Genomic DNA, 25089 nt, shown 5'->3' with positions numbered 1-25089 from the left:
CAGACTCGAAACATTAACTCTATGCCTCTCTCCACAGATGGTGCCAGACCAGCTGAATTTCTCCAGCAATTTCTGTTTCCGTTTCAGAATTTTAACAGCCTTCAGTGGCACACCGTTTTCTTTCCTATTGATAGGAGCTCTTCGGGCCTAAGTCTTGTAACCAAAAAGACATACCTTTGAGAGCAGGAGGGAGTAATTTGGTTGTGTTGAACACATGGACCGTGGAGAAGGGTCCTTCTCCAGCCTCGGTGACTGCCTGAATTCGGAAGCTGTAACATGTGGACTCCATCAGTCTCTGCACCTTGTAAGTGTGGCTTGGCCCTCGATAGATTGGAATAAACCTGAGGAGGCAAGAACACAGAGATGATTTCAATAGGAGAATCCCATTTGCACCACAGCAATATCTACTTATCTTAAAATATATTTAAAATCATTTCTCTTCCCAACTTCCCAGCAGTATTACTTGGCTTCCTGTTGATCCATTTTTTGAAAAATACATTTGTTCAACTTTTGTGGCGATACATTCCCACCTTCACAATTACTCTCAGTGTGGCCCAACCCAACTACTCATGGTCATTACACTTGCTAACCAGAGACATCACACACAATCTTCTTCAATAGCTTCCTGCTTCTCTTTCAGTTGATTTTTATTTTTATTCAAGTACTGAAAATTCAAATATTCAAAATCAGGGTTGAAACAAGTTGAAAGAATAGTTCAAGGAATTATTTATTGCACAATCACAGACCTTTATAAAATTGAATGAAGGCAAAGATATTGCGGATGCTGGAAATCTGAAACAAACACAGAGAATTCTGTAGACACTCAGCAGGTTTGACAGCATCTGAGAGAAGATTAGGGTGGTGCTGGAAAAGCACAGCAGGTCAGACAGCATCTGAGGAGCAGGAAAATCGATGTTTTGGGCAGGAGCCCTTCATCAAGAATTCCTGCTGTGCTTTTCCAGCACCACTCTAATCTTGATTCTGATCCCCAGCATCTGCAGTCCTCACTTTCGCCTAGCATCTGAGAGAAACAGTGTCAATGTTTCAAGTCTGGTAAACTCTTCTTCAGAGTTCAAAAGTGTTGGAAAATGCTTTTTATTATACTTTTGACAGAGGACAAAGCATGGTACAAGAGCCAAAGGGATTGTTATTGGTTGGTCAAGTTAAAAAAGAGATGGAAAATTAAGATGTGAAAGGGAGAGAGTGAGACATCCCTACTAACAGCAAGGTAAACAAGACACAAACAAGTAAAAGGTTGTGGGGAAAGTGAGAAAGACTGCATTAAGAATAGAGAACAGACATAATGCAGTCAGGTTCTGAAGTTCAATATTGAGACCTTGTGGCTATAAAGTGCTCAAGCAGAAAATGAAGTGTTGTCCCTTGAACTTCCATTGTGCTTCATTGGAACATGGCAGCAGGTGCAGGATAGGCATGTTACCGTGACAGCAAGATAGTGCATTCAAATCCCAAACAATTTCCAACAGATAGTGCTGAGGTGTCCCACAAACCATTCACCCAGTTTGGGTTCATCAACTTGAAGGAGACTGCAGTGTGAGCAGCATAATGCAGTAGGTAGATTAAAAATATATGTGAAACGTTGCTTCACTTGGAAGATCTGTTTGGGACTTTGGGCAGTGAAGAGGTTAGGTGTTACACCATCTGCAATTGCACAGGAGGCGCCTTTGGGAGAGGAAGAGTGATGGAGGAGTGGAGCAGGATATAAGAGAGGGAATGATCCCCACAGAATGCTGAGAGTGGAGAGGTGAGGAGGATGTGTTTGGTGGTGATACCTGCCACAGGTGACAGATATAATGGAGCGCGATCCTTTTAATGTGGAGACTAGTGGGGAGAAAGTAAGGACAAGGGGAACCTTATTAATGTTCTGGGAAGGAAGAGAAGGGGTGAGGGCAGAAGTATGGGAAATGGGTAACTGAAATCTGGGCAATGTTAACTTTTATTTGTCTCTTCACAGATGCTGTCAACTCCATTAAGCTGCTTCAGCATTTTCTGTGTTTGCTTTAAAAATGGAGATATCTCTTGTATCTGCATTTAAATAACCTTTTGCATGGCTCAGGGCCTCTCAAAAGCCTGTGCTTCAAACACTAGTTCGAATTCGCATCTGTAGCTCTGAAAGGTAGAATTACATTGTGTGGTCTGGGCACAGCTCCCCAGTATCATTCAGTCAAATGAAAAGATGCAAGAGAAACAGAAATTGCTGGAGAAACTCAGGAGGCTTGGCAGCATCTGTAGAGAGAAAGCAGAGGAAAGCTGCATTTTTAAAATTCAGGCCCTGTTTTTCCAATGGTTTTGAAAAAGGAGAGGATGAATTTCAGAAGCTTCTGTTCCTTGCTTCTTTTTAAGGAGGTTGAGAGGGGAACTTACATTAATTTTACACCATCACAGTTTGCAGTTGCATTTTATGAACAGCCAAAACTGGATTACTGATGGAGAGAGAAAGAGAGAGGGAGAGGACCGAAGAGAGACTGGGGATAAAGGAGCAGAGAGGAATGGGGAGAAGGCAAGTGTGAGAGAAGGGATATTCTAATTGTCCAACTTTCGAAAGCAAAACAGAGTTCTGAAGCAAAATAATTCAGTGTGCACACTTTGCTAGTTAGAATCAGCATTGAATCCCAACAGTGTGGAAGCAGGCCACTTGGCCCATCGAGTTCACACCGACCCTCCGAAGGGCATCCCACCCAACCCTCCCCCCCCACCCCCCACCTGCAAACTCCCGGCTAATCCAACTAGCCTAGACATCCCTGGACACTATGGGCAATTTCCCACAGCCAATCCACCTAACCCGCATATCTTTGGACTGTGGGAGGAAACTAGAGCAGCCGGAGGAAACTGGAGCATCCGGAGGAAACTTACACAGACACAGGGAGAATGTGCAAACTCCACACAGACAGTCACCCAAGAGTGGAACTGAAGCCAGGTCCCTGGGAGCTAGGAGGCAGCAATGCTAACCATTGAGCCACCATGAAGCGTAAGTGAGAGGGAAAGAAAGAGTGAACTACAGACAATGGCAGGTTGTATGTTTTCTCATTCTAATTCAATTTCTTTTTTTCAGATGATGAGTTTTAGAAATAGAAAACCACCTCTTTTCAAGGCTGAGATGAGAAATATGGGGGGGGGGGGAGGGGGAGAATAGCAGTGAATTAGAACTGAGACAATGGGTCAAGGTGGATGAGCAGTGAGAAGATTGGACATTTAAATAGATATCTGAGATAAACAGTGATGTTGCTGTGACCTCAGTGGTCACATATTTGCATACCAGGAAGATGGACCTTGTTCAGCTTGGAGCCTCCAGCTCCATGTCCTTGACACTATCAGAATAAATACGCATTAACAGTTACCAAGGCATTTGGCCTGAGCTTGCAACAATACTTGAACCATCCACATTAGTAAATGATCAAACCGATTGAAATAAGGGAATTCAGGGACAGAGAAGGAAGTCAGTGAGAGAGGGAGGGATGTGGGAGCGGGTGTGAAATTTGTGAATGAGACTGAGTTTAGTTTTATGTAAAGCATTGCAAGTGAGTGTCTGGGTGGAGAAGGCAGCTGAAAGATAGTGGGAGCTGAGATTGAGTGATGCAGGTTTGAGGCTGACCCGTTCAGAAAACAGTGTAACTGCGAGTGAGGGGGCGGATTGAGTGAGGAAGGGATTTAAGAGCCCAAATTGAGAGATATGGGATTGAACAGGGAGGAGAAGAAAGGTGCATGGAATGAGAAATCCCCGAGAAAAATATCATCTATAATTATATGTTGAAATTCTGTTCCTTTGAAAATGTCACTTTTGCTGGATTCGTAAAATGGCTGAGATTGATCCTATGATTGTATTTCTAGAAGGTTCTGAATTGTACAGACATTCCAGCTAAAGCTAGCACATCAGACTTGGAGATAACACTGTCTGCTTCCAGACAGCTTTGAGCAAAGGAAAGCATCCAGACCCATGATACCATAATGGGTGCTAATGCTTTCAGACTCATCACCTCAGAATAGAAACTCTGATGCAGAGGTGACTTCAAGCTATTTAATCAATCTGTAGAGGCAAAACTACAAAGTTAGCTTAGTGACCTTCCACCTAGCCCTCTGAAATGGGTCACTGGCACCCAAAATGCCTGCTCTTGTCACATGACTGGAATTGGACCTTGTGGAATTGCTTAAATATTTAGTTCTGGGAGTCTGGGCCAGTTTCTGTTTGACCTCCAGAGTAAGAGTCGGACCCCAGGCTGAGGTGACAATCTGCCTCAGACTCTCCATCTCTCTCTCTCTCTCTCCAAGTTGCGGGCTGGAAAGAAACGTACACTTTTCCCGTTAGAAGGACTGAGCCCAGTTCACCAAAGGAACTAATATTGGACACTGAGTTCTCACAAGTTTGAATGAATATGATTTGATTTATAGAAAATTCACCAAAACTTGCAAATTACAATCAATTCCTGCTCCTTTCCTGTCTTCCTGAGAGCTTGTATGTGTAGTAGCAAATCAATTCCCCTGGATTTTGAACATTTATTTGATAAATCCTACTTTTTATTTCTTTTTAAAGGTTTTTGCTCTGGGTTTATTGCAAAAGTTGAAATCCAGAAAGCAGGGTTTGAAGTACAGCCTTTGGTCTATCTCACTAATGGACTAGAGTGAAAAGGGAAAGTAGCAAATAACCAATACATTATGACGTGGGCTGGGGATACAAATCATAAATTAAACTCACCCCCACTCTCCCTTTATCTGTATCAGAGGATTGAGGAGAGATTGGGCGAAAGAGATACAGTGAACGACTGAGAGTGAGGGGAAAGGAAGATTGTGAGAGGGTGTGGTTGAGATAGATAGTTAAAAGAATATGAACGTTGCAAAAGGGCAAGATAACAAAAGGGAGAAGTTGATAAAGGAAGTGGATTAAACGTTAGAATGAAGAAAGGAGGGAGGAGAAAGAGAAGGATACAAAATAAGTAGGAAAAAGTGAGCCAAGAGAGAATGGGATGGAGGGCAAGTAGGCAATGTGGAGAGGAACTGGCCGCCTCCACTTGAAGTGGAGGTACTGGTGTTGGACTGGGATGGACTAAGTCAGAAGTCATACGATATCAGGTTATAGTCCAACAGGTTTATTTGAAATGACAAGGTTTCGGAGTGCTGCTCCTTCGTCAAGTGAAGTGATAAAGGAGCAGCGTTTAGAAATCTTGTGACTTCAAATAAACCTGTTGGACGATAACCTGCTGTCATGTGGCTTCTGATCTTGTCCACTTATCCTCGGCTGAGGGGCACTATCTCAACCTTAATCTCATGTGTTGGCTTCTGTAGTTGACTTTCCATCAGCCTTCAGCGAGGCGCATAGAACCATAAAAAAATAGGAGGTGGAGCAGGCCATTCAGCCCTTCGAGCCTACTCTGCAATTCAATATGATCTTCCGACTCAATACCTTGTTCCTGCTTCCTCTTCATATCCATTGATCCCTTTGGCCCTGAGGTCTATATCTAACTCCGTCTTGCAAATTTTTAATGCTTTGGCCTCAACCACTTTCTCTGTCAGACAATTCCATCGTCTTATCACTCACTGGGTAAAGATATACCTCATGATATTCAGGGACTGTTCAAAATGGGAGCATTGGTGGAGGGGTTGGTGGCAGCAATTTTCTGTGGCAATGCCCAGTTGGGGAGCAAATATGGAAAGGGTGAGTGGTGATGGTCAAAAGTGACTGTGAGCATAAACTTATAAATACAATCTTGACACGACCCATCATGTGTGAAATGTAATTACTCTTCACTTCACGGATACTGACGAAAAGACAAACCAAAAATAATCAATTGGGTATTCTCTGAAAGAAAATATATATCTGTAGATGTGCTGGGAGTAATAACCTGTCTCTGATTGCGGAATGATATTTATTCATTTCACCCTGGTTAGTGACGATTGATGTCCTTACTATTATAGTTTAACTGCAGAAATATAAGATGCTGATCTGAAGACTGAGCTATCTCTTGGGGTGAAGGCTGTGATGCTGTTTATCTCCTCACGTTGTCGATACAAGATCTAGTGTTGAAATCTCTCTCTCCAATCAGCCAAATATTCTGAAATGTATTAGTGACGCGATTGAGTTTAGAAATGAAGACTGAGATTGCAAGGAATAATTCTTTCCTCACAAAAGACAGTCATGGATAGAATGCCAAACTGGAAACAGCAAGTAGGCAGTCCCCTATTAACAACACTGGAAGGAGGGAGAAACACAACCTGCATTTCTATAGTGCCCTTCACAACCTCAAAAGCACTGTACAGCCAAACAAAGAGTTCTCTCTGTTGTAAAAGCAAAATACTGCAGTTGCTGGAGATTTGAAAGAAAGACAAAGTGCTAACATAAGGTCTGACAATGTTCATGTAAAGACAAGCAGAGTTAACATCCAAGATGACTTTTTTTCGGAAACCAGGTGGACTCAACACTAACTCTGTTTCTCCCTCCACAGATGCTGTCAAACCTGTAGGATTTCTCCAGCACTTTCTGTTTTTGCTGTCAGTTTTGCATTATGCAGCACCCCAATTGCCATTAAGCTACCCTAAATGGCAATGTTTGAATTATCATTTCTTTTTGAACATCACAGACAAGGCTTGCGTTTGTTATTCATGTCAAAATCTGGGCCAAGTGCGACTTGAACCTTCCTGCCCAAAAATAAGGATATTACCATAAATCTATGAAACCAACATGTGTTGCCCATCCCTATTGGCCCTTGTGAATATTGTAAGTGTTAATTCGGCCCAAGCCAAAGGTGCAACACAAAATCAGAAACAGACACTTTACTTGAGAGTTGGTTTATTCAAAGAATGCACACACCTGCTACCAATCACCCAATCCAGTATCTCAGCTGCTTCAATGTTTAAAATAGGCACAAAGAGCTTATCAATCAATCAGCACCCTCCACTTGTTTAAGCTTAACAATATAATTGACATCATTTTGAAAGTCAGAAGCTGTCTTCTTCAGAGAATCATCATACAATCCCTACGGTGTGGAAACAGGCCATTTGGAGCAACAAGTCCACACCGACCCTCCAAAGAGTAACCCACCCAGACCCATTCCCCGACCATTCTACATTTACCCCCATCTAATGCATTTAACCTACACATCCCTGAACACTGTGGTCAATTTAGCACGCCCAATTCATCTGACCTGCACATCTTTGGATTGTGGGAGGAAACCGGAGCACCCGGAGGAAACCCATGCAGACACGGGGAGAATGCGCAAACTCCACACAAACAAACACAAAAAGTGCTGGAAAAACTGAGGAGAGACATATAGAGCCAATATCATGAGTTCAGTATGCCTCTTCTTCGCAAATGAAAGGCATTGGGCTTTTATTATATTGATTGATGATAGAGTTGGGGTGAAGGGCAACAGATGCTATTGAGTCACAGTGCAAAAGGCAAAGGGATTGTTAATGATGGTGAAAAAGAAAAATGAGTGTAAATTAAAATGTGAAAGGGAGAGAATAGGTCCTCTGGACTGAGAGAAAAGTAAACGAGACAAGGCTTGAGTGCGGGATGGAAGAAAAATGGGGAACAGATATACAGTCGAGCTCTGAAGTTGTGGAATTCCATACTGATGCCTTGAAGCTGCCAAGTGCTCTAACAAAAGATGAAGTGTTATTCATTTAGCTTGCATTGTGCTTTTTTGGACCATTACAGCAGTCACGGGGCAGAGATGTTGGCATGCTCCCATCCATCTGCTGCCCTTGGCCTTCAAGGCAACAGGTTGTAGTATAGTAAGGTCCTGTCAAACGGGTCTTGGTGAGTTCGATGCAGTGGTTCTTGTCAACGATACACACTGCTGCCACTTGGTGGTAGAAAGACTGAGTGTTGAAATGGTGGATGGGTGTCTATCATGAAGGCTGCTCTGTGCAAGATTGCAATGAGTTTATTAAACGGTGCTGTATTCCACTAGGCAAGTGGTGAATGGTGGATGGACAGTCTTTTTCTGCAATCTGATTGAGTGATGTATATTGACCCAGGACATTAGGGAGAACTCTGCTTGTCTTTTGAAATAATGCTGTTGTGTGTCTCTGTCCATTTGAGGGGCATCTCTGTTGAATGGCTCTGCCAAAGATGATACCTCTGACACTGCTGCATTGCCTCAATATTTCACTGGAAGTGTCAGCCAGGATTCTGAGTTTAAGTCCCTGGAGTGGAACTTGTCTCTGCCTTGAGCTGTGAATGCTGCTTGATAAGCCATAGGTGGCTCCCAGGAATCAGTCAGCACTGCACATACTGACTGCAGTTCAGTGGATCACCCCCAGGCAACGTTGCATGAAGGCACACACAGTGAGTGCTCACCGGGTAAGGGAAACAACTGACCCTTGCTCAGTGTGCACCAAACGGAGAGATGAGTTAAAGTCTAACTCAGGCAAAACTGAACAGGTTTAAAGATCAACTAGGACACAACCAACAAGCTTCAACATAATGAAATATTGTCAGACAGGTGCATTATATAAAAACAAGACACTGAGCTATATGAGGACAGACATCCACAGCTTGGTCAAAGAGTGAAGTTTTAAGGATTGTCATAAATTATGATGAATGCAAAGTGGAAATGTTTAGGGAGTGTGAACCAGAGCTGAGGGCCAGAAAACCAAAGGAGCAGTGACCAACGGCAGGGCCCACTGCTTTTCATCATTTATATAAATGATTTGGATTGAACAGAGGTGGTATAGTTAGTAAGTTTGCAGATGACACCAAAGCTGGAGGTGTAATGGACAGCAAAGAAGGTTACTTCAGATTACAACAGGATGTTGATCAGATGGGTCAATGGGTTGAGGAGTGGCAGATTGAGTTTAAGTTAGATAAATGAGAGGTGCTACATTTTCTTTTTCCCTTTTATTTATACTCCAAAATGCTGTCCTAAACAACTCAATGACTTTCCCACCACTAAAATCATCTCACGTTTATGTTTTTTTTTACCTTTTTTAAAAATTACTAACTGCCAGTAGCCAGGGAAAGCTCATTATGTGCTATGGAAACCATCAATAGTAAAGGGAAGGTAGGTAGGGAGAGAGGGAAGGGGCTAAATTAAAATGGATTGGAGGGGAAAATTGGAGGTGTAGTGGACAGCGAAGAAGGTTACCTCAGAGTGCAAGGGGATCTTGATTAGATGGCCCAATGGGCTGAGAAGTGGCAGATGGATTTTAATTTAGATAAATGCGAGGTGCTGAATTTTGGGAAAGCAAATCTTAGCAGGACTTATACACTTAATGGTAAGGTCCTCGGGAGTGTTGCTGAACAAACAGATCTTGGAGTGCAGGTTCATAGCTCCTTGAAAGTAGAGTTGCAGGTAGATAGGATAGTGAAGAACGCGTTTGGTATGCTTTCCTTTATCGGTCAGAGCACTGAGTGTAGGTGTTGAGACGTCATGTTGCGGCTGTACAGGACATTGGTTAGGCCACTGCTGGAATATTGCGTGCAATTCTGCCCTCCTTCCTATCAGAAGGATGTTGTGAAACTTTAAAGGGTTCAGAAAAGATTTGCAAGGATGTTGCCAGGGTTGGAGGATTTCAGGTATCGGGTGAGGCTGAACAGGCTGGGGCTGTTTTCCCTGGAGTGTCGGAGGCTGAGGGGTGACCTTATAGAAGTTTATAAAATCATGATGGGCATGGATAGGGTAAATAGACAAGGTCTTTTCCCTGAAGTGGGAGAGTCCAGAACTAGAGGGCATAGGTTTAGGGTGAGAGGGGAAAGATATAAAAAGGCCCTAAGAGACAACTTTTTCACGCAGGGGGTGATGCGTGTATGGAATGAGCTGCCAGAATAAGTGGTGGAGGCTGGTACAATTGCAGCATTTAAAAGGCATCTGGATGGGTATATGAATAGGAGGGGTTTAGAAGGATATGGGCCAAGTGCTGGCAAATGAGTCTAGATTAGGTTGGGATATCCGGTCGGCATGGATGAGTTGAACCGAAGGATCGGTTTCTGTGCTGTACATCTCTATGACTTGATGAAATAAAGCACTGTATCTCCTTTGTGCCCACCTCTCTCTCAAGGCATCAAGAGCATTGATCATCCTCCATCAGGTTTTATCATTCGGTGTTGGACTTTTGTTGAATGGGGGTGTGGTTTAGATGACAAAACCAGGTGAAGTGCTGGTGGTGTGAGGATCTACGGCCACTTGCCCTGTTTCCTCCTCGCATCCTGCTGTGTTGGCCATTCAGAAGCAAAACTAGTGATTGCATGTGTATACATTTGGATGCTCACAGATGCCAACAATACTGTTTTTTAATTACAACAAAGTGCTGTTCAAACTCAGGTCTGGAAGCATCTGTGGACACAGCAGCAAGGTAACATTTGGAGTCCGATATGATTTCTGCAGAACACCGTCAGATATGGTGGTTCTGGGTCAGGAGCTGTAATGCTTCTTTACCCTCCCTTCTCTTCCCCAATCCCAATCACCCTGAGTGTGACACACTAGATTCTCCTCATCTCAGACCAGTTGAATCAGTGCCAGCAACAGGTGGGTCTGGGGAGGTTTGGCTCACTCAGACCTGGAACCCAATGTCTCATCTCCTTCTTAAGCTGGACGTGAAAGATAATCTCTGCGCAATCAAGGCCAGAGGGAAATTCATTCACTCTGCCAGTGGGGATCCAGACAAACCCCAGAGCAAAAAGGGACATGCGGAATGAAACATCAGCCTGGAGAACCACGGAAAGGTGGTCTGCGGGTTTGAAAATGGTATGCTTTTCATCATGGTTTGGGTTTGAGATATTCAAGAGCGTTGAGTTCTGAACTTCAACACTCTGCCTGATCACAAGCATGAACAAGCCTTTCTTCACAATGATCTCTCTCGGACAGGACTCATGTGGAAGCATTTTGTGATGTTTTTACTAAATTTTTAAAAAGACACCTACAGAGATGCCAGTTGCTGTTTTGCTGGAATGTAATCACTGTGTGGGCAGCTCTGCAAATCGCAAGTGAAATAACAAACTTAATGGGGGCATTCAAAAGCAAAAAACAACACTTCCCATGGATTGATTTGACTGGAATTGGTGAGTGATAAAGGCTGGCAGCTTCAGTTCTCAAACAATCTCTAGTAGAAGACACTTTACAGGGTGAAAGGACCTAATGACACAACCACATTCAGTTTTGTTCGACCTGGGGCTAATGTGTAATCTGTACAGCTGATTGCTGAAATTGTTCCTACGTCGATGTCATTTACAAGTGGTCCTGTTGGGGAAACTAGAGCAAGCAGTTCATTGTGTCAACTGTTCCTGGAAATCAATTAAAGTCAAATTGCTGTGAGTAACACATAGGTTTTCTGAGAAAATTGGCACTCTTGAACAAAGATCTCTGTTCTCAACAATTAATTTGTCCCAGGATGAGTCTGTGAAGACAAACTGTATTCAAGAGGAACTCAAAGAGAATACTCAAAAAAAAATCAACTTTTCTCTTTAGCTGCAATCAAAACCAAACTACTTTCAGATATTTTTCCTGCATTAAACATGATAACTATAATTGAGTTGTACAGCACATGATAGATGGTAAACTGTTGTTATAATCCCAGCTGATGTAAAGCAAATCAAAGCAGGACTTATACACTTAATGATAAGATTCTGGGGAATATTGCTGAATAAAAAGACCTTGGAGTGCAGGTTCGTAGTTCCTTGAAAGTGGAGTCATATGTTGACAGGAGAGTGAAGAAGGCATTTGATTACCTTGCCTTTAATGGTCAGTGCATTCAGTATAGGAGTTGGGAGGTGATGCTGTGACTGTATAGGACATTGGTTAGGTCATTTTTGGAATATTGCATTCAATTCTGGTCTCCCTGCTATAGGAAAGATGTTTTATGTGAAAGTGAACAGAAAAGACTTGTAAGGATGTTGCCAGGGTTGGAGGGTATGACCTATAGAGAATGGCAGAATAGGCTGGGATTGTTTTCCCTGGAGCATCAGAGGCTGAGGGATAACCTTATAGAGATTTATAAAATCATGAGGGGTATGAGTAAGCTGCATAGCTAAGGTCTTTTCATCAGAACAGGGGAGTCCAAAACTAGAGGGCATAGGTTGAAGGTGAGAGGGGAAAGATTTAATAATGACCAAAGGGACAATTTTTTCTCACAGACAGTAGTGCTTCTGGATGGGTATATGAATAGGAAGTGTTTAGACGGATATGGGCCACATGCTGGCAAATGTGACTAGATTAATTTAAGATATCTGGTTGAAATGGTCTGCTTTTGTGCTGTACATCTCTATGATTCTATGCTAATACTGGAAGAATCATATTCCAGATTGAAACTTGGATTGATAGGCCCAATCTTTGTTTTAACTATGCAGGTCAGTGGCTGAGCATATTTACATGAGTTTGCCAGTATACTTTTAGCACAAAGAATAAAACACACATTGAAACAAGCAATTATATGATGCTTGATCAGATGCTTTATCTTCAATGGTATCTCTCCCTGAGCTACCAAAAATAAATGACAAACTAAACTCTCTATTACTTAAACGTTAGAACAAACACTAGAGCAATATGTAATCAGGATTATTACAGGATCTCTACCTTCTCCCTTCTGCTCCATCCCCCATCCCCCAATCCAACCAATACCAAACGCAGAACAACCCCGTTACCTGAACATCAATTATCTGAATTTCCAATTATCTGAACAAGACCTCAAGGTCCCGTAATAATGTTATCCGTTATCCGAACAATCAGTTAACCAAACAAAGTACTCCTCACCCGTTTTGTTCAGATAATCGAGGTTGTTCTCTAACATGGATTCAGCATAACATTTCTGTGACTGTCAGTTCACAGGGCATCACAGTCTGGATTCTAACCATCTTAACCATGCACCCTCTCACACTCCATGCCAACCCATGTACCCCATATAATCCTGATGGCCCTATATACCCTCTCGGTCAATTCATTGCCAACTCACTGAACCTATGATTTCACACGTAACAATGAGTTAAATGACCAGATCATTGGGTGGTTAGTGCCATTGAACAGGAGTCAACAATTAGCTCTGGGCTGGCAATTTATCCTCTTTTTAATCTTTGATACCCCAGTGGTACTTACTTTCCACTCCGTTCCTCCATTTGGAGGATGTAGACAGTTTCAACATCGGTGGGTAGAACTTTGGTAATGCTGCTGTCACCCCACTTCAGCTTGAGGCTCTGAGGGCCTGAGGCAGCACACTCCAGCCTTGGAGGAGCCGGTGGCAGAGGTCTTGTCTTGGCTTTCACCGCCTGGCTAAAGGGGCCAGCACCAATTCCATTCACCGCCCGAACACGGATCCTGAAAAGTGCAGGGAAGAAACAAAACCAAAGGAGGTAAACTACTGCATCCTTGACCATGTGTAACAAGAAGCTGGGCTCAACATAGGAAGAACTGAAGTGAAAGCCCTACAGACTCCTGCTGGGAAACCCGGTCCAATCTAGGTTCCCTGGCCTTTGGATGGCATAGGCTTCTGCAGAGAAGATTTACCGATGTGGTATCAGGGATAAGGGATTTGGAAAGACTGAAAAAGCTATATTGGGAACCTCACCTACTGGAAATATCCCTCCATCACCCCATGCACCGTCCTGACTTGGAAATGTGTTGCCATTCTTTCAGTGTCATTGGGTTAAAGTCCTGGAACTCCATCCCCAATGGTTTTGTAGGTGCCCTCACATCTGGACAGTTCAGGAAGGCAGCTCACCATCGCCCTCTCCAGGACATTTAGAGATGGGCAATAAATGCTGGCCTAACCAACAAGACCCACATCCTGTGAACGAATCAAACCTGCCCACACTGCCTAATATAGGGAAACACTCATATCAAAGCAACAAACTGCAGATGCAGGAGATCTTAATGAAAATGCACAAAGTGCTGGGGTCTGCTAGCATCTGTGAAGGGAGAAACTTGCAACTTTTACAGGGTTATGAGGAAAAAACACAGGAGAGCCACTAATTGGACAAAGAACAGATACACAGACAATGGGCTGAATAGCTGCCTTCTGTGTTGTGTGATCCGATGATGAACTTTTCCTCTGGGGTTGTGAGACTTTGAGCTCACCTTTTGTAAACACAAGAGATTGTTAGTCATTTATTTGCAATGTTTATTAAATCTTTACCTTTTTTACCCTGAGGTAACAGATGGTGCAGTTTATTGGAAGCTGTGATCGACATGCACAGAATTGCAGCCGTTGACTCTGATGGGTTTTTCAGCCTCGCAGGTTTTGTAAACTAAATTACTCCCTTGATGTAGCTACACTGAGTAAACTCTGCTTCCCCCCCTCCACCCACACAATGCTGTACCAGCTTTATATAAATTCACGTGCCTTATATTGTTTACATAGCATTTACTGCAGGTCTGAGGGTAAGAGTCTTCTTTGAGATATTAAAGCCTGGCCTCACTTGCTCCCTGCTGCCAAACCCACCAAGCCAGATGGACGTCAAAGATCCGTAGATAATGTTTTGCAGAAGAATGGGGGTCGTTCCCTGGCCAATATTTATCCCTCAATCAACATCAAAGCACGAGATGATTTGGTCATTATTACATTATTGTTTTGTGAGATCTTTCTGTGCACAAATTGACTGCTACGTTACCTGCGTATCCATGGTTGTAAGGCACTTCGAGACAATGGGTGGTCATGAATGATACGACATAAATGCAAGTTTTGCTTTTCTTATCTTTTCGAGGCAATGAATTGGAGGGCGAAGACCCACTGGTGAGATCCTGCTGGGACCATGGTTCACGCTCTGGTTAATCGCCTCCCCTGGAGTGTACCTCCAGATATATTTACTTGGGTCGTACCTGTCCCACCCTCACTGAACACAACAGCAGTCACAGGTCAGAGCAAATGTTCACACCACTCACCCTCCCAACCCCTTCCACCCTCTCTGCCTCATCCATGGACACTCAGGTTGGCTGAAGGTGGTTCCTCTGACAGAATGTTCGGTTGAGCTCTGTATTCACGATGCTGATTAAGACTTCTGCATCTCACGACTATCTGTGGGAGTTTGCTGTGTACAAGTAGTTGCCACATTTTGTCCAGTCTGTCACTGGTTACATTTCAGTAAGCACTTGATTCCCTGGAAAGTGCCTTGGGTTGGGTGGAGGTCATTAGGTTTGCTATGGAGACATAAGGCTGTGCCCTTGTCGTGCAGTGGTAATGACCCTACCTCTGAATCAGAAGGTCTGGGTTCAAACCCACCTGCTCCAGAGGTAATAACATCTCTGAACAGGTTGGTTAGAAAATATCTAGAACCACAAAGCTATATTCTTTCTTCTGTGAAATGGGTTGGGAATGAAGCAAGTCACTGGGAATCCAACTCTACATTGTTAATTCGAGACCAGGTGCAGAAATTACTGACAGCCAACAAGATACAAAGTATAATTAAGAGGCTAATTGGGTGTTAGTCTTTATCTCAAGGGGGTTGGAACAAAAATACAGTGGATGTGGTGTTGCATAAAGCTGTGTTTGCACTATGTTTGGAGTAAATGAGTTTATCTGTGGATACCTCATTTAATGTAGGACATCTTGGTCTTGGAATGGTCAGTGCAGAGGCAGCAGAATGATACTCAGACAAAAACGGCCCGATTATTCGGACAGGCTGGTATTTTCTCAGGGATAGAGGGAATAATCTATTCATGGCATTCAAGATCATTGTTTTTTTCTTTGGTGTGGATACCAAAGGATTTTGTTCCATTCATTCATGGGATTGTGGGTATCATCACCTGGAACAACATCCCTAATTGCCCTTGAGTGGCTTCCAATTTCAGAAGGCAATTTAAGAGTCAACTACATTGCTGTTGTTCTGGAATCACACGTAGGCCAGAGAGGATAACAACGGCAGATTTCTTTCCCTACGGGACATTAGTGAACCATTTGAGTTTTTAACGATAATCAACAATGTTACACGGTTATCATTAGACTCACTTTTAATTCCAGATTTTAATAAGAATCAAATTTCCCGATCTGCCATGGTGAGATTCAAACTCTTTTCCCCAGAGTCAAGGAGATTTAACTTAAAACTAAAGTTTATTCTCTCAGAAGACATGAGTGTCACTGGCATTTACTGGCCATCTCTAATTGACCTTGAGAAGTTGGTGAGAAACTGAAAGGTGTCTTTGGTTATTTCAGAGGGCAGTTCAGAGTCTGAAGTCACATTTAGGCCAGGCTGGATAAGCCTGGCAAATTTCCTTCCCTCAATAACATTACAATGTGTTTTTCTGAAGATTTGAAGGTTTTATGATCACTGTTGCTGAGGCAAGCTATTTCTTTTCAATTCTTTTAGACTTTTTCCATGAATTGAATTTAAATTCCTCCAGCTGTCTTGCTGGGATTTTGATTCCTGTCTGTGGATCCAGCTCATCAACACAATACCCAAAGGATTAAGGGAACTGGTCAGCCATGACTCAGCTGTCTGGCAAAACAGTCTTTGAAAGAACTTGCTGGAAAAAGATCTGGAAGAGCAGCCATCGTTCCACTCCCTTGAATCACCGTGTAATGGGAAATCTGCTCCTTCTTCACAGGTTGGGCTGTTCAGAAGCTACATTTACCCCTTCGATCCCAAGAAGTAAAGCTCGTTAAACCTCCAGCTCTCACCGTTCTGATTTTCTATCAATGGACCAAGAAGCACCTCCATCTATTTTTCTTCGAGATTACACAAGGGCAGATGGACTCAATTTCTTATTTTATTCAGAAGACACTAACTCTTGTCTGTTGAGATTTATTCTCTCAGTTTTAAAGAAGAGTGGCCAGTGGAAGGAACATGAGAAAAACTGAAACCAAAGCTTTTCCTCATTCTTCCCCTTACCTGAGTCCATCTCCTGTTGTATTTAGTGCTCCTAAGATCTTATCATTGCTGCAACTAAATCTGCTTCCATTATAAAACAGCACGAGGACAACACAAATTGATTACCCAATGTACTCTTCCAGTGATTTTGAAATGAGCTGAAACTGCATTCCTGCTGTCATTCAGAAGTTCCTGACAATTGACTGCACAATCCAGGCTGACCCTCCCAATGCTATAGTGAGGGACTGCTGCACAGTTAGATTGCTGTACCTTATGAGCTTTGTTAAACCAGGACTGAACACATTGTTCGGCAGCTTGCAGTGCACAAATTGGCTAAAATGTTCCTTACATTATAACAGGGAGTATACTTCCAGAGATTAGTTCATTAGTTCAAATTGGCTACCATGTTCCCTACATTATAACTGGGAATACACTTCCAAAGATTAGTTCATTGACCACAACAAACTTCTGACATCCTCTGAGGTCATGAAAGGCATTGCAGGAGTGCGGGATTTTGTTTTTTGTTTAAGCAGGATGTGAGTTTCCCATCGGTGAAAGAACTGAGTCATCTTTCTCAGGTCTGCCCACAGAGAGGAAGGGAAAAGCAGGAAGGGTCACAATGAGCCACACTGATTCTCATGACCCAGATTGCTCAATTCGATCAATGGCTCCTGGCTGCAACAATCAATACTTTTGAGAAACGGAATCAGAAGAAGGTTCAAAGTTCCTGATCTAAAATATTGGCTGGCAGGCTACCAGGCGCAGTCCAACAGGAACTGACTCAGAGAAGCGCAGCTCCACTTTCCCACTCATCGATTCAGAGTGGGCAGGAAATCATTCTTTTTTTTGTGAGGCCCACGTGTCTTGTTTGTGTGAGTTCTGTGTTCCCTCGACATGTGGACTTTTATACATCTCCAAGTTCATTCATTCCGCCATTGGCAGTTGGATCTTCAGCTGCCTAGATCCCAATTTCTGGAATTCCCTTCCTAAAATCCCCCCTGCTCCTCAGACGTGCAATTCACTAGCACAAGAGTGGTTAAGTTGAATAGCTTTGATGCATTTAAGGTGACGCTGTACAAACAGGTGAGGGAGAAAGGAACAGAAAGATGGCGTGAGATGAGGAGGTTGTAAGAGGAGACTCATATGGAGAATAAACACCAATATGGAGCGATTGGGCTGAATGGTCTCTCACTGTGCCATATATTCAATGGGAAGTTGCTTCTTCGAAACGACCTTTTGACTGAGTTAGTGGTCACTTGTACTGAAATACCCTAGTGTGGCAGATTGCCATATGTTATCTGAATTATGCTGTGGTGACATTTTATTACCAGTTGTTATAAACACCGTGGATGCTGGAAATCTGAAATAAAAAAACAAAGCTGGAGAAACACAGCAGATCTGGCAGCACCTGTGGAGAGAGAAAAACAGAGTCAACATTCCAATATGACTCTTCTCCAGAGGGAGATTTTAAATTTTCAGCACCTCTGTGAAAGGTAGCAACATCAGAATAGATGCTGCAGCGATGGATAAATGGGGAGAACGGTACCCTTATGGGAAATTGAGTGACTGTTGTAGAGTTAACCCCTAGAAATGGAAATAGAGAGGTCAAGGAATGGAAGGGAAGGGAAGAGCCAGGGACGGACCACATGAAGGTGAGAGAAGGTTGGACAGTGTAATCAAGTTAGTGAACGTTTTCAAATCTGGACAGGGGCAGTAAAGCAATGATGTCCTCAAAATCTTCTGAAGGAGCGTCACACTGGACTCGAAACATTAGCTCTATTTCTTTTTCAATAGACTTGCTGCAATTCCTTTTTATTTTGCTTTTTAAATTTTAACAAACATTGTTGTTGTCAGCTTTCCAAGTTTTGATCAAAAGAAGTACTTTTCCAACCATCAGCTCCCTCCTAAATCTTTGGTTTCACTTTCGATGTCCATCCTGCCCATTCCGGTCGGATTTACTGAGCAGGAATCAGGAACTAAATGAGAGTGAGGGGAGGGAAAAAAACTCAAACGTCTGGGCGACAGATATAGCACCTCGTAATCCAGGAGAGAGAATCTGTTGGAAGATCCACTTAGGCGAAAGTGAGGACTGCAGATGCTGGAGATTAGAGTCGAGAGGATAGTGCTGGAAAAGCACAGCAGGCAGGAAGCATCCGGGGAGCAGGAGAATCAACATTTCCTGATAAAGGGCTTCTGTCCAAAACGTCGATTCTCCTGCTCCTCGGATGCTGCCTGCCCTGCTGTGTTTTTCCAGCACCAAACTCTCGACTGGTAGATGCATTTGTCTGCTCATTTCAGCAGGTAGTAATGTTGTGTAAATTTTGTATTAATTCAGTTCGGTCTGCTATTTGGCTTATTAATATGCCATTACCATCAAATATCATCATCAAACTGTTCAAAAGCATGTGTTTTCTTCCTGTTTTCTTTTTATTTTCTTATTAACCTGTTCAGCACCTGTAGAGCAGTTGAACCTTGAACCCAGACCTCCTGGTGCATAGGCTGTGGAATTGTTTCTCCCCATTTTTTAAGTAATATTGATGATGATCTTCAGACTTGGATCTTTACATGCTTGTTGTTTGTGCTGGAAAATATCCTTTGTAAATGTAGCACGTACACAGTAATAAGCCGAAATTGCACCATTATTGTTAGTTGTAAGCTTCCATAATCGGGCAGTCGGTAATTATAGATAGTAATTGGTCTGATCACCCAGTTAGTTCTCAACTTTATGTGAAAAGGATGATTCTTTATCAGCATTCTGAAGGCCGGGTTGGAATTGACAATGTAATTCGCATACTGAGTTATACAATACTGAGCTTATTAAATATACATCCTATCATGGCTGAAATTGCATTAGTAAATGTGCATTTTCTTTATTTTAGTTTTATATAAATTAAATCATTTAAATGATCTTGAAAGTTGTTGTCAAGATTAAAGACTTGATTTATTCATTGTTTGTTTTTCTTTTCCATATAGGTATCGCTGGTTACCCCATCCTTGAACTGACATCAGCAGATTTGAAGCCCAGGTCTCAAGACGACTAGTCGCTGGTTAGACCCATTACAGAGAGCAATTAAGGGTCAACTGTGCTGCTCTCAATCTGGAGTCACATGGAGGCCACACTGGACAAAAAAGGCAGATTTCCTTCATTAAAGGGCATTTGTGGACCACATTGGATTTTCTAACAATTGATGATTGTTTCATGGTCAGTATTGGTCACTGAGATAAGCTTTCAATTCAATTCTCTTCATTCTTAAACTTCACCAGCCCTTGTGGTGATATTTGAACCCAGATTCACAGGAATCTAGGTAGGGAGTAACGTAATAATGTACCTAATTTTTACTGGTTTGTGGGAAGGGTACCTATCTAGTGTTATTGATCTGTTTCTTCCACTATCCAATGGTAAACTCTGAAACTGCACAGCAGCCAGCTTTCCTCCTGATGACAAGCTCCATCACTGCTTAATAAAAGAAGCTCAAGCAAGTTTTAAAAGCTTCCTTGGAATCTATTTTCCCGTGTAGAATGTACTAGATTTTAACTGTTCTCTGTGTAAAATAATTTCTTCTCATTTTACCTCTAATTCCCCAGCCAAGTACATTAAAATCTCTAAGCCTCAGGATTCACCCACATTATTGATCAAAACAATCAAGGTGTTTCAGCTCAATGACCCTTCAACAGAACCATGAAAGGTTATTGAGCTGAAACATTAACTGTTTCTCTTTCACAAAGGTCTTTTCCCTAGGTTGGGGGAGTCCAGAACTAGAGGACATAGGTTCAGGGTGAGAGGGGAAACATTAAGAAGGAGCAACTTTTTCATGCAGAGGGTGGTGCATATATGGAATGAGCTGCCAGAGGAAGTGTGGAGGCTGGTACAATTACAGCATTTAAAAGGCATCTGGATGGATATATGAATAGGAAGGGTTTAGAGGTATATGGGCCATGTGCTGGCAAATGGGACTTGATTAGGTTGGGATATCTGGTCGGCATGGTTGAGTTGGACTGAAGGGTCTGTTTCCGTGCTGTACACCTCTATGGCTCTATAACTCTATGTCAGATCTGCTGAGATTTTGCTGGCATTCTGTGTTCCTATTTCAGATTTTCTGCATCTGTAGTATTTCATTTGTTGAGTTTTGTCTAATTTGTTCCAGTTTCACAGCACTCTAGATCTGGAAAGCTTTTTTTGTGTTTTGAGTAGATATCAGATATTCTTTGTCACCAGCTCCTCTCAATGCACAGACTGACAAAAAGGCAAATGTACAAAGTTGGGATACAGCAAAATCTTTTGAAGAATGTGGTTGACATTTTATTGTGATTATAATTACCATAATTCTGATAATTACAAATTATGACAATTTTTTGGTTGTATTTAATGATAGAGGGATGAGTCACTGCAGAAATCGCTGACTCTTTATCTTACTTACATTCGTCTTGTTAAAAGGATCTTGGAGCAATTGGAATGTTTTCCTTATAGAAGCAGAGGAGCAGTAGGCCATTCAGCCCCATTGAGGCTATTTTGCCATTCTGGATCCTGACTGATCATCTTCCTCAATGTCATATTCCAACCACATCCCAAAATCCCTTGATGCCATTCGTATCTAGAAATGTACTGACCTTTGTTTTGAGATAATTGAATTTCCCGAGCTCTTTGGGATAGGGAATTCCAAAGATTCACCATTCTTCCTCATCCCATTCTACAATGGCCTACCCCTTTATTTTGAGTATATGACCATTTGCTTCTAAACACCCACCCCAACCGAGCCAAGGGAAACTTCCAAACTGCATTTATCCTGTCAATTCCTGCAATGGATATATGAGATCCCTTCTTAGCCTTCTAAATGTCAAAGGATACAAGACCTTCCTCTTCAATCTCTCCTCATAAGATAGTCCCACCACCTTGGGTTTAGAAACATTCAGCATAGAAACAGGCTCTTCGGCCTATCAAGACTATACCAACCTAAAAATACCAAATTACGCTAATCCCACTTCCCTGCACTTGATCAATAGCTTACTGCATCCTGGTATTTTAAGTGGCCATCCATAAACTTCTTTAATGTTGTAAGAGTACCTGCCTCCACCATCCTCTCAAGCAGTCTTCTGGGTGAAAAAATATTTTCTCAGGTCTCCTCTAAAACACTTATTCTTCACTGTAAACTCATGCCCTCTGTTATTACACATGTCTGCCATGGGAAATAGATTCTCACCATATCTATGCCTTTCATAATTTTGTATACCTCTGTTCCAAGGAATACAAACCCAGCTTATCCAGTGCCTCCTCATAACTGAGTCTCTTCATCCCATGCAACATCTTGGTGAATCTCCTCTGCACCCTCTCCTGTGTAATCACATTCTTCTGATAGTGTGGTGACCAGAACTGCACATAGTACTCCATCTCTGGCCTACCCAATATTCTTATACAGTCGCAACAAGTTGCAGGCTACTCAGCCACTGGTATAAATATCAAGTCCCATGCTTTTCCCTAAACCTGAGCAATGTTCCCACTTCACAGCCCAGGGTTAGCAATTGAACCATTCCCCTCTGCCATTCCAACAGACTTCTATTCAACACATGTCCCTGACACAACCCCCATTTTGGGGATTGGGTATCAGCCACTTTGAGTTGGGAATTGTCGGCCCACACTGTGTGATGACAGAATTACCTGTAGGAGGTGCCGGGCAGGAGATCGCGTATGATGTAGGCCGTGACGTTGTCCACAGTCAGCTGGCTCTCCCCCAGGTCTATGCTGTACGAGAGGATCTCAGAGCCGTTACTGCATGGTTCGGTCCACTTGACGGCGAGGCAGCTGGAAGTCGAGGTCAGACAATGATCCAGGTGCTGGTCCTCCAGGACGAACAGGGTGGAGATGGCATCAGGGACCGAGGCAGGAGTGGTGTGGGTGATCACACTACTATACGGCCCACAGCCAGCCTGGTTAGTGGCCTTGACAAGAAAGGAAAAGAGAACAGGCTGTCAAGAGACTGCTAAACATCTGCGCTGCATCACCTAGACCCAAAAAACTCCCCCTCCTCTTGAAGACCGCCAGCACAAGATGCTTGGAAGGACTCTACATGGTCGCAAACTTTCAATGAGTCAGTCCACTTGACTGCCTGTACCAAGGTCACAATGAGAGCATGTTGGACGATGGGTAGTTTTGTGGTAAAGTCACTGAACCAGTAGTCTCGAGATCCTACATAATGTTCTGGGGCCATAGGGTTGAAACCACCACAGCTGATGGTGCAATCTGAATTCAATTAAAATAAAGTCTGGAATTGATAACTTATCTAATGATGACCATGGAACATTGTTAATTTGTCACAAAGATTCATCTGGTTCACTGATATCCTCTTGGGATGGAAATCTGCCATCTTTAATTGCTCTGTCAATGCATGACCCCAGATCCATAGCAATATGATGAAATCTTAACTGCCCTCAGGAGGAGCCTGAGAGCCAATATGTTCAATGGAGACTCGGGATGGGCACGAATGGTATCTTGCCAATGATGCCCACATCCTACACAAAAAATTAAAAGTTGAGCCCCTCCTGCAAATCCAAGCCAAGCACTCCGTGGCACAATCATAGCATTTTATAGCATAGGGGCCCAGTGTGTATGTGGTCAGCTTTTTCTAAGGACTGGTCAATGAGGTCTATGTTCCTTTGGTCCTTGACCATTGTAACTTTCCAAAAGGAAACTGAAGGAGAAAGGTTTGCAGGACAATGAGTTCACCATGAAGACTTGACTTTCTCAAACTCGTCCCTCTCCCGATGACTTTTTGTTTGACTCACTCTCTCTATTCAGAGATCAGAGTCAAAGCGTGTGGCGCTAGAAAGGCACAGCAGCTCAGACAACATCCAAGGAGCTGGAGAGTCGACGTTTCAGGCATAAGCCCTTCATCAGGAATGTGATGAAGGGCTTATGCCTGAAACATCGACTCTCCTGCTCCTTGGATGCTGACTGACCAGCTGTGCTTTTCCAACGCCACACTCTTCGACTCTGGTCTCCAGCATCTGCAGTCCTCACTTTCTGGTCCTCTGGTGCTATGGCGACTGTCACTTCACCTTCACTCAATTGTTGCCCTGCCACCTCAGATCACAACTCCTTGCTGGCTCCTTAGCCCATTATCCCTAAAGTTAATTGGGTTCAAACTCACCGGTCAAAACAACCAAGGGTTTTAGGGAGAGTGGATGTGATAGCAAAGATTTTCTGTGATTTTATTTGAGGAGTTCAATGTTATACCTCGATGTTAGTAACCATGATTTTAAGGCAAATACACAAAACTCTCAGCTTAGTTGTTTCAAAACATCTTCTAAATTGGCAGAGATTCTCAAAGGCTCAGAGCCTAGAACATGATGGCAGTCACAAACTGTTCAAGCAAAACAGATGCAAATTAAGTAGCAGAGAACTGGTGACATGTTGTTTGAATTTGAAATTTCTGGATATTGCAGGAATATGCAATTCTGTTGGATGTTTGATGACCTTAAGCTGCCCTCACAACCAATGAAATTCTTTTTCGAAGTGAAGACACTGTCGTAATATGGGAAACACTGTAGCAAATGGGCACACAGCAAGCTCCTAAAAGCAATGTGATTATGGCCAGATCCTCTGTTTTAAGTCAAAATGATTGAGGGAGCAATATTCGAGCCATGAACACATGCAGCACAGAAACAGACCCTCCGGCCTAATGCGCTCATGCTGACCAGGTTTGCTAAACTGAACAAGTCCCATTTGCCTGCATTTGGCCCATATCCCTCTAAACCTATCTGTGTACCTGTCCAAATGTTTTTAAATGTTGCATTTGTACCCATATCTACCACTTCCTCTGGCAGCTCATTCCATACATGCACCACCCTCTGTGTGAAAAGGTTGCCCCTCAGGTCTCTTTTAAATAAAGAACAAAGAAAATTCACAGCCCAGGAACAGGCCTTTCGGCCCTCCAAACCTAGGCCGATCCAAATGTACTGTCTAAATCTCTCAGTCAATTCCTAAGCATCTGTATCTGTCTACTCCCCACCTACTCATGCATCTGTCCAGACACATCTTAAATGAATCTACTGTGCCTGCCTCTACCACCTCTGCTGGCAACGCATTCCAAATGCCCACCACCCTCTGTGTGAAGTACTTGCCGCGTGTATCCCCCTTAAACATTCCACCTCTGTCCTTGAAAGCATGACCTCTCGTTATTGAATCCTTCACACGAGGAAAAAGCTTGTCTCTATCCACCCTGTCTATACTCTTCATGATTTTGTAAACCTCAATCAGGTCCCCCCTCAATCTCCTTTTTTCTAATGAAAATAAACCTAACCTACTCAACCTCTCTTCATAGCTAGCACCTTCCATATCAGGCAACATCCTCGTA

At 42.9% G+C, this 25089-nt stretch overlaps 1 protein-coding gene across 4 annotated transcripts in view; it reads right to left on the bottom strand.

Annotated features, from left to right (window-relative positions):
- Positions 1-25089, bottom strand: part of fndc3ba (fibronectin type III domain containing 3Ba) — a 326426-nt gene that overhangs the window by 21227 nt on the left and 280110 nt on the right. For all 4 annotated transcript variants that reach the window (XM_043702595.1, XM_043702596.1, XM_043702597.1 and 1 more), the window contains 3 exons: positions 22395-22675; positions 13038-13256; positions 175-341 (listed from right to left, as the gene is read on the bottom strand). In XM_043702595.1, coding sequence (XP_043558530.1) covers positions 175-341; positions 13038-13256; positions 22395-22675 — 667 coding nt within the window. The remainder of the gene's footprint in view (positions 1-174; positions 342-13037; positions 13257-22394; positions 22676-25089) is intronic.

The sequence above is a fragment of the Chiloscyllium plagiosum genome, chromosome 13, assembly GCF_004010195.1.
Source record: "Chiloscyllium plagiosum isolate BGI_BamShark_2017 chromosome 13, ASM401019v2, whole genome shotgun sequence".
NCBI lineage: Eukaryota > Metazoa > Chordata > Chondrichthyes > Orectolobiformes > Hemiscylliidae > Chiloscyllium > Chiloscyllium plagiosum.
This window is presented reverse-complemented; position numbering and strand designations above follow the sequence as displayed.